The sequence below is a fragment of the Saprolegnia diclina genome, assembly GCF_000281045.1.
Source record: "Saprolegnia diclina VS20 unplaced genomic scaffold supercont1.201, whole genome shotgun sequence".
In the NCBI taxonomy this organism is placed as follows: domain Eukaryota; phylum Oomycota; class Saprolegniomycetes; order Saprolegniales; family Saprolegniaceae; genus Saprolegnia; species Saprolegnia diclina.
Genome location: NW_008246268.1, coordinates 18,851 through 34,744, shown reverse-complemented (window position 1 = coordinate 34,744; position 15,894 = coordinate 18,851). Strand labels below are relative to the sequence as shown.

The following is a 15,894-nucleotide window of genomic DNA, read 5'->3' as shown; positions in this document are numbered from 1 at the left end:
TATCGCTATCGAGCACATCACGTAACCTTAGCCGGCATGACCAGCATGAGGCGGTACTTGTGGTTCTGGAGCTTTGTGTTGCGCTTGACTGCTGCGTGCACGACTAACTCGCCCCACGCAACCACATGGTCGGGCTACAAAGATGCCGCTGACAGCAGAAAAGTCGTCGCATCCTGGGTACCAGTACGTTCCCGGTGGCAGGTCGTGTTGGAGGTACGCGAGGCAGGCTGCACTGGTGGCATGACTGCTCACCACGGCGCAGCTGGCGTCGACGAGCAGCTCGGGTTCTTCCTGCGAAATCATCAGTTTGAGCACTCTGTTAGATCGAAGAGCAGGGCACGTTCACTGCTTGCTTGTCACAATGATTGGATTGGAAGATACAAGCATTAGCGATCAAGTCGAGCTATATGTAATCAGTTCCGTCAAACTTGCAGTAGTGTAGGGTTCGCGACAGCTCAACGACCCCCGTGCACACGACAAATTCGTCAATCTCGGGTGCAAATTCGAGACCCACCCACGTCACCTTGACCGGCATGACCAGCACGAGGCGGTACTTGTGGTTCTGGAGCTTCGTGTTGCGCTTGACTGATGCCTGTACGATGGCCAACTCGCCCCACGCAACCACATGGTCGGGCAGGACCGTCGTTTGGATGTAGTTGATCCAGCCGTCTTTGACAAAGATGTCGTTGATGGCAGGAAAGTCGTCGCATCCTGGGTACCAGTACGTTCCCGGTGGCAGGTCGTGTTGGAGGTACGCGAGGCAGGCTGCACTGGTGGCATGACCGCTCACCACGGCACAGCTGGCGTCGACGAGCAGCTGCTGCGACCCATCCTGCGAAATCAACAGCTTGAGGACTTGGTCAAATGCGAGCTTCGTCACGAGCGCGGTGAATTGCATCGCGTAGAGTGACGCGTTCGGCGTCGTCGCAGCCCACTCGACGGTCGACGCAAAGTTGTGGATCGATCCTTCCGACAATACATGCCGCAGCACAAACGTCGCGTCGTTGATGGTGTGGCTATGCTTGAGAGAAACGTACTGCTCGTACATCTCCGTGTCCTTGATGAACTTGAGTGTTTGCCGAAACCAGTACAAACGATCAAAATCGTTCACGAGGCTGTCCCGGAGCTGCTGAGGCTCAATGAGAAAACGACTGACGCTGCCACCTGAGACAGCATAGCGCTCGCCAAACGACTCTGTGAGTGTTGAACTTGCTGCTACCGCGGCCTTAAGCGCCGTCTTGGTCCATGCTGGCAGAAGAACCAGAACAAAGCTGGTATGCAGATAGTGCTTGGGAATGCTCGACACGGCAAGCAAGTCGCACCCGTAGAGCGACCTACAGTAGACCATGGCTCAGTGATAGCTCTCAGACCAAGTAGGACGTCTTACCCGTCGCCAGCAACTAAATGCTTCTTGCCGGCAATGAGGCACTCGCTCTTGAACTTATCTTGGAACGGGCAAACACTCTGAGCTTTTGCTGAAAACTCAGGGTCCTTGATGACGTGGCAGCCGGAGAAATGAACGATGAGCGTGTATGGGTAGGTGCTCAAGGCTCGAATGTAGAGAATGTCGTAGTCGTGGTAAGCTGCCAAGTATGCGCAGAAGACAAGAGCAACCACAGACTTGCCGACACCAGGCGAGCCGATCAACAGTACGCGAGATGGCGCTTGTCGCGCGGCTTCTTGCGCAGCGGCAGCTTCGGCTTGCGACATTGAGGCTTCGTTGAGCACTTTGCAGAACACGCTGTTGGCCTTTGCCTGGTACAGCGCTGCGCCTGCCGTGTTGCCGACTCCTTTCGACTTGGTCACATAGTTGGCAAACAAGAGGTCCCATGCCATCGTCATCTCCTTCCGGACGTAGATCTGGGCCGGCATCCCGTCATAGTCGTCGAAGAGGTTCGAGAGGACGCTCGTGTCGAGGTAGTCGCCAACATTGACAGTGCGGAGGTCGGGTACGTCGGTCTTGGGTAAGTCGCGGCTTTGGCCTCGCTTCCATGAAAGCTTTCTTTGCTTGGTTGGGCGACCTAAGGCCATGCGGATGAAGACACGCCCAAAAGCAGTGGAAACGGGAATGGTACCCTGATGCAGCTCGTGGTCCACAGTGTAGCTCGTGTTCTTCACGGGTGGCTCGTGAATTCCCTCGGATGCAAGGCCATTGACGTTGTCCGTTGTCGGCAGGCTGGGACGGTGTTGTTGCTTCTCGGTCATGGTACGTGATTGGAATGTACTACAGTAGTAGATAGCATGCCGCTCAGCCTGCCTTGTGGTCTGTCCAAAAACATCAAATTTCAGACCAATGGCCCTGAGAAAAGCCGTTGCTGCCGAAAAAGTCGCTGCACTGCAGATGTTCCAGTTGTATTCATGTATTTATCAACGGCAATTCCAATCCCACACCATGGCTGAGAAGACACTGTTTCGTTCTACAACTATTGGACGTGCGTCTTCATGCACATTGTCATAGAACGCCCCACCGAGCAAAGAAAGCTTTCGTGGAAGCGAGGCCAACGCCGCGACTTACCCAAGACCGACGTACCCGACCTCCGCACTGTCAATGTTGGCGATTACCTTGACACGAGCGTCCTCTCGCACCTCTTTAACGACTATGACGGGATGCCGCCCCAGATCTATGTCCGCAAAGAGATGATGATGGCATGGGACCTCTTGATCGCCAAATAAGTGACAACATCGCAAGGAGTCGGCAACACGGCAGGTGCTACCAGTCAAAGATGAACGGTGGATTCTGCATTGTGCTCAAGAAAGCCTCAGTGTCGCAAGCCGAAGCCGCGGCGGCGCGCGATGTCACGAGACAAGAGCCGGCCCGCGTTTTGCCAACTGGCTCGTCAGCTGTCGGCAAGTCCGTGGTTGGCCTCGTCTTCTGCGCCTACTTGGCGGCGTACCACGACTACGACATTCTCTACATTCGAGCTTTGAGCGATGACCCGTTCGTGCCCGTGCTCGTCGTTCGCTTCTCCGGCTGCCACGTCACCAAGGACCCCACGTTCTCACCAAAAGCTCCGAGCATCAGTCCGTTCCAAGATTCGTTCAAGAGCGAGAGCGTCGCTGTCGGCAAGAAACACTTGGTTGCTGGTGACGGGTACGAGTCCTACGTGTTCGAACTCACGGGTTTTGCACTAGGTCGCTTGACGGATGCGGTTTGCTCGCCGTATCGAGCCATCGTCTTATTTCCAAACACTAAAAATCCCCAGCGACTCGGTGCTGGTTCTTCTTCCAGCATGGACCAAAAGCACGCTTCAGGCCAAAGCCGCAACAAGCGCTGCGCAAATGCAGACCTTTGACGAGCGCTACGCTGTTTCGGGTGGCAGCGTCGGTCGCTTTCTCATGGACCCCAAGCAGCTCCGGGACAGCCTCGCGACCGAATACGATTTTTTAAACTGGTACTGGCGACAGCTTCGGTTCATCAAGGACGTGGACGTCTACGAGCAGTACCTCTCTTTCATACATAGCCACCCCATCAACGACGCCTCGTTTGCGCTGCGGCATCTATTGCCCGAGAGTACTATCGACAACTACGCCTATGATTGTAAGTGGAGTGCGTTGACGACGAACGCGTCGCTCTACGCGATGCAATTCACCGCGCTCGTGACGAAGCTCGCATTTGACCGAGTGCTCAAGCTGTTGATTTCGCAAGACAAACCCGAGCTGCTCATCGACGCCAGCTGTACCGTGGTGAGCGGTCATGCCACCAGTGCAGCTTGCCTCGCGTACCTCCAACACGACCTGCCACCGGCAACGTACTGGTACTCGGGATGCGACGACTTTCCTGCTGTCAATGGCATCTTTGTTCAAGACGGCTGGATCAACTACGTCCAGACGACGGTGCTGCCCGACCATGTGGTTGCGTGGGGCGAGTTGGCCATCGTCCACGCATCAGTCAAGCGCAACCCGAATCTCAAGGGATACAAGCACCGCTTGGTACTGGTCATGCCGGTCAAGGTGACGTGGGTCGGTCTCGAATTCGCACCCGAGATTGACGACGTGGTCGTGTGTACGGGGGTCGTTGCGCTCTATCGAGCCGTCGACTACGGCAAGCCGGAAGCCACTGAGTACATGTGTGTGTGTGGATGCCAAGAGGCGCCGGCCTCGCCCGGGAGTTTTACGTAACGAGGATGAAGGTCTTGTGGATTACTACTCGAGCGCATCGTCGGCGACGGCTTCGTCGTCGTCGGCTTCTTCGTTGTAGATGTTTTCGGCCATTTGCCAGATCTGCAGCACGTTGTCTTCGGCGACCGACGCGACGACCCACGGATCGTTCGGGTTCCACGAAAAATCGGAAATCTTGGCCGTGTGCCCACCGTGGATAAACTAGATGACGACGTTGCGTCATGAGACGACATCGAACCATACAAGGGTGGTCATACCAGCAGCTCGGGCGGGCCGTCTTCGGCGTCCTCGGGGCTCTGCTCCTCGCCAATCTTGCTGAGGTCCCACACGTGCATGCGGCGGTCCTGCGAGCACGACGCGAGGATCGTTTCATTGTGGGGCGACCACTCGACTTGGAACACGCCGTCGCTGTGGCCCGAGAACGTGTGCAGCTTGGAGCTGAGGTTGCGCATGTCCCAGAGGTTGACCGTCTTGTCCGACGACCCCGTCGCCAGTAAATATTCGCTAAACGGGCTGAACGAAACGCAGTTGACCTCGCCGTCGTGCGCATTGATGGACGTCATCGGCTTGTCATAGCTCTTGAGGCGCATGTCCCAGCTACAAGCGAGAGTATAGCGTCGAGTCCTGCGAATCATAGCGTTGCCGTTCGTACATGAGCAGCTTCTTGTCGTCGCCGACCGACCCAAATAGCTTTTGGTGGTGCATGTGCCATGCCACGTCCTCAATGATGTCCGTGTGGCCTGTGTACTTGTTGAGCGGCTGCACCGTCTTGCCGGCGTTCGCGAGGTCCCACTCGCACACGACGCCGTCGTCCGAGCCACTGATCAAGTGGTGGGCTTGGTGCGGGTCCCAGCATAAGCCATACCCCTCCTTTGTGTGGCCAAGGAGGCGGTAGTCGGGGTTGCAGCCCGTGCCCTCGGCCGGCGTCGACGGGTGTTTCGAGATGTCAAAGACATACACCTCGGACGAGACCGTCTTGGTCGCGACAATGAGCTCGTTCGACGGCATGTAGCGCGCGCGGTTGACCTCGCCGTCGTGGTTGATCTTGATTTGGACCTCGACCTTGCCCGAGACGCCGCCGAAACCACCCAATTCCGCCGACTCGTCGTCGTAGTTGCGCGCATCGATCTCCGTGTCCTCGAGCGGCAAGCGCACCTCGGCCACCATGAGGTAGTTCTGCGCGCCGTCGCTCGTGTGCGTCCCGAGGAGCAGCTTGTGGCTCGAGTAGTCCTGGCCGCTGCTCGTGTGCGACGACGGCAGCCACTGCACCGAGAGCGATGGCCACTCGAGCGCATGCGTCATGACGAGGTCGTAGAGGAACGGCGTGTTCTTCTTCCAGATCTTGTACTCCTCGGCAATCACGCGCTCCTGCGCCGAGGTCGACGCGTCCTCGGCGTCCGACGTCGGCGACTCGTTGCCCTTGGTCATTTTGGGAATAATTCGATTTAAAATCTTTTTGACGATTTATTGCAAGGTCCGGGTAAATGCGGACCCCAGCTTTCGAGAGCCCATGGGGTGGTCCCAGGGGTGGTCCCCTCGTACTTGATGTGCCATCTGGCGCACTTAGGATGTACATATTAGAACCAAGATTAGAGAATCGCGTCCGCACAAGTGCGTTCCCGCCAAAACCACCAAGGATTCCATGGACACCAGCATGCCACGAGGGCCCAAGACCATCAGCGACAGAGGAACCGGAGCACCAGAACACTACATACAACTTGTACCAGGAAGAGCGAACCTGGAAGTCGAAGGTCAGCAGAAGTCGCAGGGCAGCATGCAGCTCTAGTTCCGAAAGCCAATGACCAAGTCTCTTGACAGAGGTCCATGCATTGTGCCGTCGCCAGACGCAGCCGCACGCGAGAGATGAGATGCAAGAGGCTCTCGTACTCGTCAAGACAAGGCGTGTACATGGCTGGATTCATTTCTTGATGCAGGGTAGCCTATGGCTTATCGAATCGCCTTCTTGCATGGACCGCACTTGAACGCACGGCCGGCGCGCTCATACTTGGCCAAGCAAGACTCGTGGACGCGGGTCGTGCACGACGCCGTCGGGCAGCGCACGCTCTATGGACGCAGCAGCATGAGACGAGAGGTGGCGAGGAAGATGGGGTAACCTGGAGCACGTCGGACGAGCAGATCACGCATTGCTGGATGCCGAGCTCGCGGAGGAAGACGACGAGCTCGAGGAAGACGCGTGGCCCGAGCGTCGCTTGATCGTTGTTGAACAAGCTCGGCGCAAACCACTTTTCCATGTAGAGGCGCTGGAAGAGCGTCTTGACCTCTTGGAGGCTGTTGCCTTCGCGCAAATTGCAAAAGTCACGCGTGTCGAGCTCGCCATCGTCGCTGTATGCATCATGAGCAGGAGAAAGCAAGTGCGAGGAGATGTACCTTTCCACGATGGCCTCGATGGCCTTGCGGAAAAGGACGATTTCCCTACATTGGTGCATGTTTGCGAGATGGTCGTCTACGGAAGCCGTGGGTACCAAGGCTTGAACGTGTTGCTGAGCTTGGTCAAATCGTCATTGCTCTATGCAGCGAGATGTTCATGCCAGGCGATGGATGATGTGGGCCATACCGTGTTGATGATGCCATAGTACATCTCACCGTCGTCGTACATCGCGCGCTTGATGTCGAGCGAGTATGGTCGAATCAAGGTCGCAATATGGGTTGTGAGATCGCCAAGCTGCTTTGTCGAGAAGTCTACCGCCATGGGTCAGCGCGGCCAGCGCATGCGTGGCGTTACCTTGGCCGCAGATTTGATCGCAGAGCGTCTTGAGCTCCGACTCGGAGATGGAGCCATGCGCCTACCGAGTTCCAGCGAGGATGAGACCATCGAGAAGGCTGCCGCATGGGCGTACCATGAAGACTTGGAGGATCTTCTGCTCGGTCGCCATGCTGCTCCTGCCGCTTCCTCCGAATTGGTTGACCGCGAAACTGGACTCCTTCGATGACGATTGGCTGAAATAGCCAGCATTCTATCCAATCCCATGGATGCAATAATACCAGCTCTGATTGGCCAAAATACGTCAGTTGATGGAGCCAATGAAGCCTCCCGGAGGATCGACAATTGTGATTTGTGGCAGAAGCATCGCGATGTTCATTCAGCGGACCCGCTTCCTCGGGCGCGCCCATGCCCACCAAGGAACGAAGGCGTTTAGCTCGTTCATGCTCGTGGATCCGAAGGCGGCCAGCCCAGATGCGTCCAATGAGCTGACGCCGGAGCAAGTGGTGTACCAGCTGGACCAGCACATCATTGGGCAGACCGACGCCAAGAAGGCCGTGGCAATCGCGTTGCGCAACCGCTGGCGCCGCCGCCAGCTCGACGGGCCGATGCGCTCGGAGATTTCACCGATGAACATCCTCATGAGCGGCCCGACGGGCTCGGGTAAGACGGAGATTGCGCGTCGCTTGGCCAGGCTCACGCAGTCCCCGTTCGTCAAGGTCGAAGCGACCAAGTTCACCGAGGTTGGTGTCTACGGGTCGAACGCTGACTCGATGATCAAGGACCTCACAGACATTGCCATCGACATGGAGCGGGAGGCCGCCAAGAAGGCGAACGCGAGCGCGGCCCGTGCCCGTGCGATCGAGCGCGTTTTGGACCTCATTGCGCCCGCGCACTCGTCGTCGGACGCGTTGCGCCGCAAGTTGCGCGCTGACATTGCGTCGGGCGATGCCGATGATCGTCACATCACGGTCGTGCTCAAGCCGATCGAGTCGACCCATCGCCGACGCGGGTCGCCCGAGGACATGATGATGGAGCTGCCGCCCGAGCTCCAGCAGATGATGAAGCAGCTCAGCGGCGTCCTTGGCGCCCGCGACGGGCAGCCCAAGAAGCAAGGCCAAACCATGACGGTCAAAGAAGCCCTCCCAAAGCTCGAAGCGGAAGAGGCCGTGAGCGGCCTCAACGAAGACGACATTGTGCAGCGCGCGATCGAAAACGTCCAGACGAACGGCATTGTCTTCCTCGACGAAGTCGACAAGCTCGCGCAGAACAACGACAACCGGAGCTTCCGCAAGGGCGAAGGTGTGCAGAAGGAGCTCCTCGCGCTCACCGAAGGCTGTGCCGTGCACACGCGGTACGCCTCTCGAATGACAACTCGTCCACATTTCAGAGTATTTCTTAGCCATGGCATTGTGCACACGGACCACATCCTCTTCATTGCCAGCGGTCGGCTCGATCCGTCGCTCCGCATTTTCACTCAAAGCGTGTTCTAGGCGCGTTCCACAACTGCAGTCCGTCCGACTTGATGCCTGAGCTCCAGGGCCGGCTTCCGATCCGCGTCAACCTCTCGCCGCTCACGGAGAAGGACTTTGTGCGCATCCTCACCGAGACGCAGGTACACCGAGCGCCTCTTCTGCCGCAATAGAGGTCCCGACGGATGTGAGATCTTATTAGTACAACTTGCTCGACCAAGTGCGTGCGCTCATGGCCACCGAAGACGTTAGCGTCGTCTTTACCGACGATGCGATCGACGAAATTGCGTCCGTCTCGTCGCAGGTCAACGTGCAGACGGACAACATTGGCGCGCGACGCCTCGCGACGGTCGTCGCCAAGATCACGGAGCACGTGTCGTTCCACGCGCCGTCGCTCAAAGCGTCGACGATTACCATCGACAAGGCGTACGTGCAAGAGCACCTCAAGGACATTTTGCAAAAGACCGACTTGACCAAGTACATTTTGTAACCAAAACGTTACTTTTTCACCTTTTTGCGGGTTTTTGCCGCGTCTTTCGTGCCCTTGCGCTTACTGGTCGTGGCCGATTTGGTCAAAGTCGTCTTGGCCACGACGACGTTGTCTTCCTCGGACGACGAGTACAACGGCGGTGGCGCCGACGCCGACGAGCCCGAGAGCGACCCGGCTTTGGCCTTGGCCGCCTTGTTGGTTCGTTTCGTTGGCTCCTTCTCACTCTTCTTGGGCGCGTCCTTGTCCTTAAGCTTTTTGGGTCTCGGCGCTGCGGGTTCTGGTGCCGGCGACGACTCGGGCGATCGTTCGACGAGCTCGCCTTGCGGCGCCGAGCAGCTCGCGTGCAGTTCGTCCCAGCTGTTCATCCAGCACACAAACGGCTAGCACCAGTAGCATGTGAGTGCATTGCACGTCGGCAAGGCGACCTACCTGTAGCACTTTTCGCGGGTCCATGCCTGCGAGAAGCGGGCGCTTCTTGTGGCACACTTGGCACTGCACAAACTGCCGGCTACCGTCGTCGTCTTTGGCGTCGGTATACTTGAGGTCCTGCATGGCCTTCTCCATCCGCTTGAGACGCTGGGCAAATTGGTACACAAACTTGCGTTCCTTGAGCGACTTGAGGTCCGTGTCTTTGAGGGGCACGACCGTGGTCTCTTCGGCCGCCGAGCATTTCTATAGGAAGAGCCTCTCATATCTCCTCGTAGCATACCAAGGTAGCGTACGTTGAAGCGACGACTCCACTTGTTCATGCGGCAATACCAGATCGCAGGCAGCCCCGAGACGTCGACCGTGTCTAGCTCACAGTCGGATAACGAGCCGCTGCAGCTGGCGAGACCTACCTGGCAGCTTGCGCCACTTTTGGCACTTGTCACATTGGACCCAGTTCTCTTCTTTGGACGAGTGGCCGATCGCCAGCTGCTGCACAGTCTCGGGCGCAGCATCCACCTCGCTCTCGTCGTTTGTCTTGGTCTCGTCGTCGTCCTTGGCGTCGGTCGTCGTCGTCGGCGCAGTCTCTGGCTCGATGTAAATACCGACTTCAAACCCGAAATAGTCGAGGCTCTCGTCGCTGTCCTTGAAGTGGGGCATGTTGGTTGGCCATAGCGACGTGATGTACTTGAGCCGGTCCGTTGGCGACGGCTTTGGTACACGATGGGCCGTGGGCACGACGGCGTCGACCTCGTCCATCCACGAGTCGTCGCTGCGCAATACGGCAGCCCTAGACACAGGCATGTCGCTGAGCCCATTTTCACGCGCGCCTACTTTTTCGCGTCCATCTCAATATCGATGCAGTACTGCTCAACGAGAGCTTCGCGCAGGCGGAGGATCTCGTCGTCGCGGCTGCGCGGCAGCTCGCCATACTCCTTGATGAACTGCGTTCGATTCAGCGTCGTGTCGTGGTACTTGATGCACGCTGCAAAATGCGATACAATGTCGGCTTCGTTCGCAGGCTTGCGCGTCGTCGTGTCAAACACATCAGGCAGCGGCTGCGCCGTCTTGTCCCATTGCAGTAGGTACGCGTCGATGCGCTCGGCGACGAGGGGCTCCTTGGACCAGCCGCCTACGAAGCCGAGAAGCGTCATGGGCCGCGCCACGCATGCGCCGATCTACCTCGCATCTGGACGCGGGGCGACGCCGTCGCGACCGCGCTTGCTCTACCACCGTCGTCGTCCATCGCGCCGACGCCAATATCTTGTAACAACCCTTTCCAAAGAAACACGAAAATGGAAATCCCCAGCACCGTCCGGACGCAAGCATCCGGATACGCCCGCCGTCACGTATCCAGCAAATCTATTTTTAGACACACGTGTAGCCAGGCGCCGTCGAGTTTTGAGCCGAGATCGACCCACATTGCACTAGCTTTGAAGAACTCTCCTGCTGCTATAACCACGAATACATTAGCTAAGATCTGAGCCGGATACAATGCACAGACCGTAGAGTTGGGTGCTCGGGCCTACAGTGATTGCGTATCGACCAGTTTTCGCGCCACTTTTCGGCCTACGTAGAGCACTCGACATGACGATGGTAGCGTCAATACAACATGAACACGGCGGTATTTGCTGCACTGGGTCAACGAGGCGACTCTACGGATGACGCAGAGGTCGTCCAGAACGCTTGAGCAGGAGTATATGTCGCGATGCGCGCCAACAGAAAGGCAGGATGCGTCCTGGGTTGCGTCGCGCCATCGGTTGCACGCTATTTTAAGTGACTCTAATTCCACCGACTCGGAGTTTGGTTTTGGAAATGGCCAGCGCGGACGCCTTTGCAGGCTTCCTCAAGCAACTACGAGAGACGCATCAAGCCGGGCCCCCGATTGCGGTGCGTCTCGATGAGTTTACGTGGCAAAAGCCGTCCACAAAGACTGACCCCGAGTACATATTGCACAACATCTCGGCCACGTTTCGGCCTGGCACGATGACGCTGGTACGCGCACGCTCCAATACTGACTGCGATCTTCTAAGTACTTGCGTCATGTAGATCTTGGGTCCGCCCGGCTGCGGTAAAACAGCGCTGCTCAAGACGATCGCGGGCGTCTACCACTACAAAGGTCCTAGCTCCAAAAGCCACCGCCTGCAAGGCGACGTAAAGTACAACGGCAAGCCACCCAATGCGCTACCGATGAAGCATCTCGCCGCCTTTGTCGGTCAGAAAGATGACCATATTCCGACGTTGACGGTCCAAGAGACGATCGAGTTTGCCCACACGTGCCGCGCGGCCGCCGGGGAAGACGGCGTGTGGACCGCCAACGCGATCATCGACGGACTCGGTTTGCGTGGCTGCGCGCACACGCTTGTTGGCAACGACATGATTCGCGGCATCAGCGGCGGCCAGAAGCGGCGCGTCACGATCGCCGAGATGCTCACGGGCAAGGAAAGCCTCGTGCTCCTCGACGAGTACTCGACGGGCCTCGACACGACCGTGACCCTCGATTTGACCAAAAAGTTGCGTGACATGTGCTCGACGCTCCAGTACACATTTGTCTGTTCGTTGCTTCAGCCACCTCCCGAGGTCTACGCGCTCTTTGACAATATCATTCTCCTCAACGCCGGCCACGTCGCCTACATGGGCCCCCGCGTTGCAGTTGCCGAGTACTTTTGCTCGGTCGGGTACGCCGCCCCCGCGCGCGTCGACGAAGCCGACTTTCTCCAAGAAGTCACAACCGACCTCGGCCAGAGCTACACGCTGCCGCCTGAGAACGGATACTCACCGCGGCTCGCCAAGCTGCCGTCGACGCCCAGTGAGTTCCAAGCTGCGTTTGCTGCGTCATCGTACTATGGCGCGCGCCACGGCCCCGACACTGAAGTGCCATCGACGTCCATTCTTGCCAAGGCGCGGCCATCGGCGTGGCGCACGTTCAAGATGGTGTTTGCGCGGCAATGGAAGCTGGTGCTTCGGGACAAGCGCTTCAATCGCGTCCGCGTCGGCCAAAACACTGCATTTGGGCTCATCATCGGTTCGCTTTTCTGGCAGGTGGGCTTTGGGCCGTCGACCGTGCCGGCTAAAGTGGGTCTCGTGTTTCTCACAATCCTTTTCACGTCCGTCACGACGATTTCCAACATTGCCTACACGATCGAAGTGCGCAACATCTTCCACAAGCAAGCGTACTTTGGCTTTTACCCGCCACTTGCCTACGCGTTTTCCGAGTCGGTGATTGAAGTCGGTGCCGCCATGATCCAAGTCTTCCTCTTTACCATCACGTCGTACTGGATGTGCGGCTTTGCGAATCCGGACGGGGCCGGCGTCGAGTACGGGTTCTACTACCTCGTCGTCTTCCTCAACTCGGTGTGCATGTGCCAAGTGTTCAAGAGCGTTGCGTCCATGGCGCCGACGCCGACGGCCGGCGTCTCGGGCGCATCAGGACTCATTTTCCTCGAAATCGTCTTTTCCGGGTTTGCGATTCTCTACGATGTAATGCCGAAGGGCCTTTCGTGGATCTACTGGATCAATCCTGGTGCCTGGACCTTCCGCGCGCTCCTCATCAACGAGTACGGGTCGTCCGAGCCTGCGTACGATGCGCTCCAGCCCGCGTTCAAGCTGCGCCTTGGCGACTACTACTTGACGCTCTACGGTGTCTCGCTCGACCGAAGCTACCGCCTCAACGGTGTCATTTACCTTCTCGGGTTCTACGCTGCCATGGTGCTGCTTGCGACAGCAGGGTACAAATTTGTGCGCCCGCGCATTGTGCATGCGGCCCAGCACCATTCGCGTCTGCTGTACCATTTCAACAAGAAATCGCAAACGACATTTCGCGCCTCGGTCAACGACATTGTCAACAAACACCCCGTCGAGTTTACCCCGACGTCGCTCTCGTTCCAGGACCTCTTTTACACTGTCCAGGTGACTCGGTACGGAATGGGAATCTCGTGTTGAACCTCAACTGTAGATCCAGCACAAGAAGGGCAAGGGTAAGAGCGCTGTCTCGGACACTATCGTGCTTCTCCAGGGCATCCATGGGCACTGCCGGCCGTTTACGCTCACTGCGCTCATGGGCTCGAGCGGCGCCGGCAAGAGCACGCTCTTGGATGTGCTTGCTGGCCGAAAAAACACGGGGGTGATCAAGGGCAACTTGTACGTGAACGGCCAACCGCTCACGAAAGCCGATCAGAAGCGGTTTGGCTACGTCGAGCAAACAGACATTCACTGCATGAAGACGACGCTCGACGAAGCCTTCCACTTTAGCGCGCTGCTTCGGCTGCCCGAGAGCGCGCAGAGCAACGCCAACAACATTGTCGACTCGACGATCCATCTCTTAGAGCTCGTGACCGAGTCCAAGAAGATGCTGTCCGAGCTCTCGAGCGAGCAAATGAAGCGACTCACGATCGGCGTCGAACTGGTCGCAAATCCATCCGTGCTCTTCTTGTACAAAGACGATTCTTTTCCTTTTTGTATCATTTTTTCATTTGTATGTAGAGACGAACCAACGAGTGGGCTCGATGTGCACGCCGCCCATGTGGTCATGGTCGCCGTCAAGCGCATTGCCGCCGCCGGACGCACAGTGATTTGCACGATCCACCAGCCGAGTTTGTCGCTTTTTGAGCTGTTTGACAAACTCATTTTGCTCCAAGCCGGCGGCCGCACCGTCTACTGTGGTCCAATTGGGCACGAGAGCGCCGACCTCCTTCGCCACTTCGAGTCGATTCCAAACGTCCGCGCGTGCGGCTTGACGGAGAACCCCGCAACGTACATGCTTGATGCGCTCGCGGGCAATCCGACAATTGATTTTCACGAAATTTACACTAAGTCGGAAATGCAAGCGCGCAACCTCCAAGCCATCACGACGGTCGTGACGCCCAACGCATCGACATCCAATGTACTAATCGCCAAGTCCACCGAGCGCCCGTCGTCGGTGTTTTCGCATCAGTTCCGCCTCCTCCTACTGCGCACCGCGCGCAAGTACTGGCGCACAAAAGACTATAGCATCGGTCGTCTCGTGGTCGGCATCTTTATCGCGTGCTTGCTCGGGATCCTCTGCTCCGTGCCCGAGCTCCAGTACTCGACCCAAGTGCAGTCGCAGCTCGGCATTTGCTTTATCTACCCCATGTTTATGGGCATCATCTCCATCAACACGGGTAGAAAAATGGCGCACTCGATACATTGATACCAATGGGACGCTGCTCTAGGACTGGCGGTCGTCGACGCCGAGCGCATGGTGTACTTTCGAGAAACATCGTCCGGCATGTACGCGACGAGTCCGTACTCGATCGTGTTTGGCCTCGTCGAAATTCCGCTCGTCATGCTCAATGCGGTCATTCACGTGGTCATATTCTACTACGCAGTGGGGCTCAACACGGTCAACGCCGAGGCCTTTCCGTGGTTCCTCCTCTTCTTCTTCCTCTACACTTTGTATGCGACGTACCTCGGCCAATGGCTCGTCGTGACGTTGCCGGATCTGCGTACCGCCACGGTGCTCTCGGGGGCGCTGAGCTCGATTTTTTCGATTTTCAGCGGCTTTTTCATTCATTACGACAGTATTCCGACCGGGTGGCGCTTCCTCTACTGGATCTCGCCGCTGCACTACGTACTCGAAGGCGTCTTTGGCACGCAGTTTCTGTTAAACAACAGCACGGTGCTCATGGGGTCGCCGTCCAAAGTGCTGTCGCCGCACCCCGTCGCCGTGAAGGACTTTGTCACCAACATGTTTGGGACCTCGATCAAGTACGAGAATCGTGTCTACGATGCACTCGCGCTCGTCATCTGGATCTTCGTGCTTCGTATTGGCAACGTTGTCTCGCAAAAATACCTCTCGAGCGTGTCGCGCTAGTCCTTTCGTATATAAACCTCAATGCTATCGATGTACTATTGCTAGTAAGACGATCATACATTCGACCTCGACGAAGGTAGCGGATCTGCTTACTAGAACTAGATGCACAGTACTATTGTAGTTTTAGAGCAAAATATAGATTGCGAACAGGAACATCATGTTGCCTGGTACCTTATCTAGCTAGACAGACCTAGCGTATTCGGCCAGTGCTAGTTCGAGGGAGGCCTTGACCTGGCTAGCCGTCGGTCGTTCATCTGCGTTCGGGTTCCAGCTTGCAAATCCGCTCGGGAACCGACGTGTCCATCGTCGGCCGTACGCCGCTTTCGACGCTCTTCTCCAAAACAAACTCGGTTGTAAACCTCATGTCGCTGTTGGGCTCGACGAGCATTGCGATCTCCGAGAGAATGATACCGAACGAAAAAATGTCGGCTTTCGTGGCGTGGACCATTCGGCCGGCAAGGATCTCGGATACCATCCACAGGTATGTCCCGACGCCAGCGACTTCGTTGTAGCTGTTGGGGTTGGCTATGCGCACGGCCTCACCCAAGTCAACGATCGGAATCTCATTCTCGGGCGCGAGCATGATGTTAAGCGACTTGAGGTCCAAGTGCTCGATTCGCCACTTATGGAGGTACTCGATCGCCGTGATGATCTTGAGCGCAATCTTGCAGCGCTCTCGCCACGGAAACGTCGCCTGCTGCTTGATCTGCCTGAGTTCCTTGGAGAGGTCGTTGCTGGTGTTGTGTCTGGTTCGGTCAAGCCATGCCAGGCCGATGCAAGCGTGTATCGCTGGAGAGTTATGACTCCAGGAAGCGAGTAGCCTAGAGTCTTG

The 15,894-nt window shown here is 57.2% G+C and overlaps 8 protein-coding genes across 8 annotated transcripts; 3 read left to right on the top strand and 5 right to left on the bottom strand.

Annotated features, from left to right (window-relative positions):
• Window positions 1-103: 103 nt before the first annotated feature.
• SDRG_17136 (hypothetical protein) lies at window positions 104-2,268 on the bottom strand (the record flags this gene model as incomplete). The annotated part of the gene is made up of 5 exons (XM_008623371.1): window positions 2,076-2,268; window positions 1,388-2,021; window positions 464-1,334; window positions 182-291; window positions 104-134 (listed from the first exon to the last, which is right to left on the bottom strand). The coding sequence occupies exons 1-5, from the start codon at window positions 2,203-2,205 to the stop codon at window positions 104-106; spliced, it is 1,776 nt and encodes a 591-aa protein (XP_008621593.1). The 5' UTR covers window positions 2,206-2,268.
• A 455-nt stretch (window positions 2,269-2,723) lies between these two features.
• Window positions 2,724-4,138, top strand: SDRG_17135 (hypothetical protein; the record flags this gene model as incomplete). The annotated part of the gene is made up of 2 exons (XM_008623370.1): window positions 2,724-3,160; window positions 3,204-4,138. The coding sequence occupies 2 exons, from the start codon at window positions 2,724-2,726 to the stop codon at window positions 4,117-4,119; spliced, it is 1,353 nt and encodes a 450-aa protein (XP_008621592.1). The 3' UTR covers window positions 4,120-4,138.
• On the bottom strand, window positions 3,946-5,558 carry SDRG_17134 (histone-binding protein RBBP4). The gene is made up of 3 exons (XM_008623369.1): window positions 4,772-5,558; window positions 4,377-4,716; window positions 3,946-4,320 (listed from the first exon to the last, which is right to left on the bottom strand). Exons 1-3 carry the CDS (start codon window positions 5,545-5,547, stop codon window positions 4,144-4,146), a joined length of 1,293 nt encoding a protein of 430 aa, XP_008621591.1. The 5' UTR covers window positions 5,548-5,558; the 3' UTR covers window positions 3,946-4,143.
• A 436-nt stretch (window positions 5,559-5,994) lies between these two features.
• SDRG_17133 (hypothetical protein) lies at window positions 5,995-7,064 on the bottom strand. Its single transcript, XM_008623368.1, has 7 exons — window positions 6,978-7,064; window positions 6,863-6,923; window positions 6,695-6,819; window positions 6,603-6,646; window positions 6,508-6,552; window positions 6,234-6,462; window positions 5,995-6,183 (listed from the first exon to the last, which is right to left on the bottom strand). The coding sequence occupies exons 1-7, from the start codon at window positions 7,011-7,013 to the stop codon at window positions 6,067-6,069; spliced, it is 657 nt and encodes a 218-aa protein (XP_008621590.1). The 5' UTR covers window positions 7,014-7,064; the 3' UTR covers window positions 5,995-6,066.
• Window positions 7,065-7,212: 148 nt separating this feature from the next.
• SDRG_17132 (heat shock protein HslVU, ATPase subunit HslU) lies at window positions 7,213-8,803 on the top strand (the record flags this gene model as incomplete). Its single annotated transcript, XM_008623367.1, has 4 exons — window positions 7,213-8,195; window positions 8,244-8,287; window positions 8,335-8,456; window positions 8,516-8,803. 4 exons carry the CDS (start codon window positions 7,213-7,215, stop codon window positions 8,801-8,803), a joined length of 1,437 nt encoding a protein of 478 aa, XP_008621589.1.
• Window positions 8,762-10,518, bottom strand: SDRG_17131 (hypothetical protein). Its single transcript, XM_008623366.1, has 6 exons — window positions 10,412-10,518; window positions 10,064-10,361; window positions 9,643-10,019; window positions 9,526-9,596; window positions 9,233-9,475; window positions 8,762-9,183 (listed from the first exon to the last, which is right to left on the bottom strand). The coding sequence occupies exons 1-6, from the start codon at window positions 10,473-10,475 to the stop codon at window positions 8,812-8,814; spliced, it is 1,425 nt and encodes a 474-aa protein (XP_008621588.1). The 5' UTR covers window positions 10,476-10,518; the 3' UTR covers window positions 8,762-8,811.
• Window positions 10,519-11,038: 520 nt separating this feature from the next.
• Window positions 11,039-15,112, top strand: SDRG_17130 (hypothetical protein). The gene is made up of 5 exons (XM_008623365.1): window positions 11,039-11,224; window positions 11,279-13,138; window positions 13,185-13,660; window positions 13,712-14,370; window positions 14,422-15,112. Exons 1-5 carry the CDS (start codon window positions 11,045-11,047, stop codon window positions 15,060-15,062), a joined length of 3,816 nt encoding a protein of 1,271 aa, XP_008621587.1. The 5' UTR covers window positions 11,039-11,044; the 3' UTR covers window positions 15,063-15,112.
• A 187-nt stretch (window positions 15,113-15,299) lies between these two features.
• Window positions 15,300-15,893, bottom strand: SDRG_17129 (hypothetical protein). The gene has a single exon (XM_008623364.1). It carries the CDS (start codon window positions 15,643-15,645, stop codon window positions 15,313-15,315), a length of 333 nt encoding a protein of 110 aa, XP_008621586.1. The 5' UTR covers window positions 15,646-15,893; the 3' UTR covers window positions 15,300-15,312.
• Between the last annotated feature and the right edge of the window lies 1 nt (window position 15,894).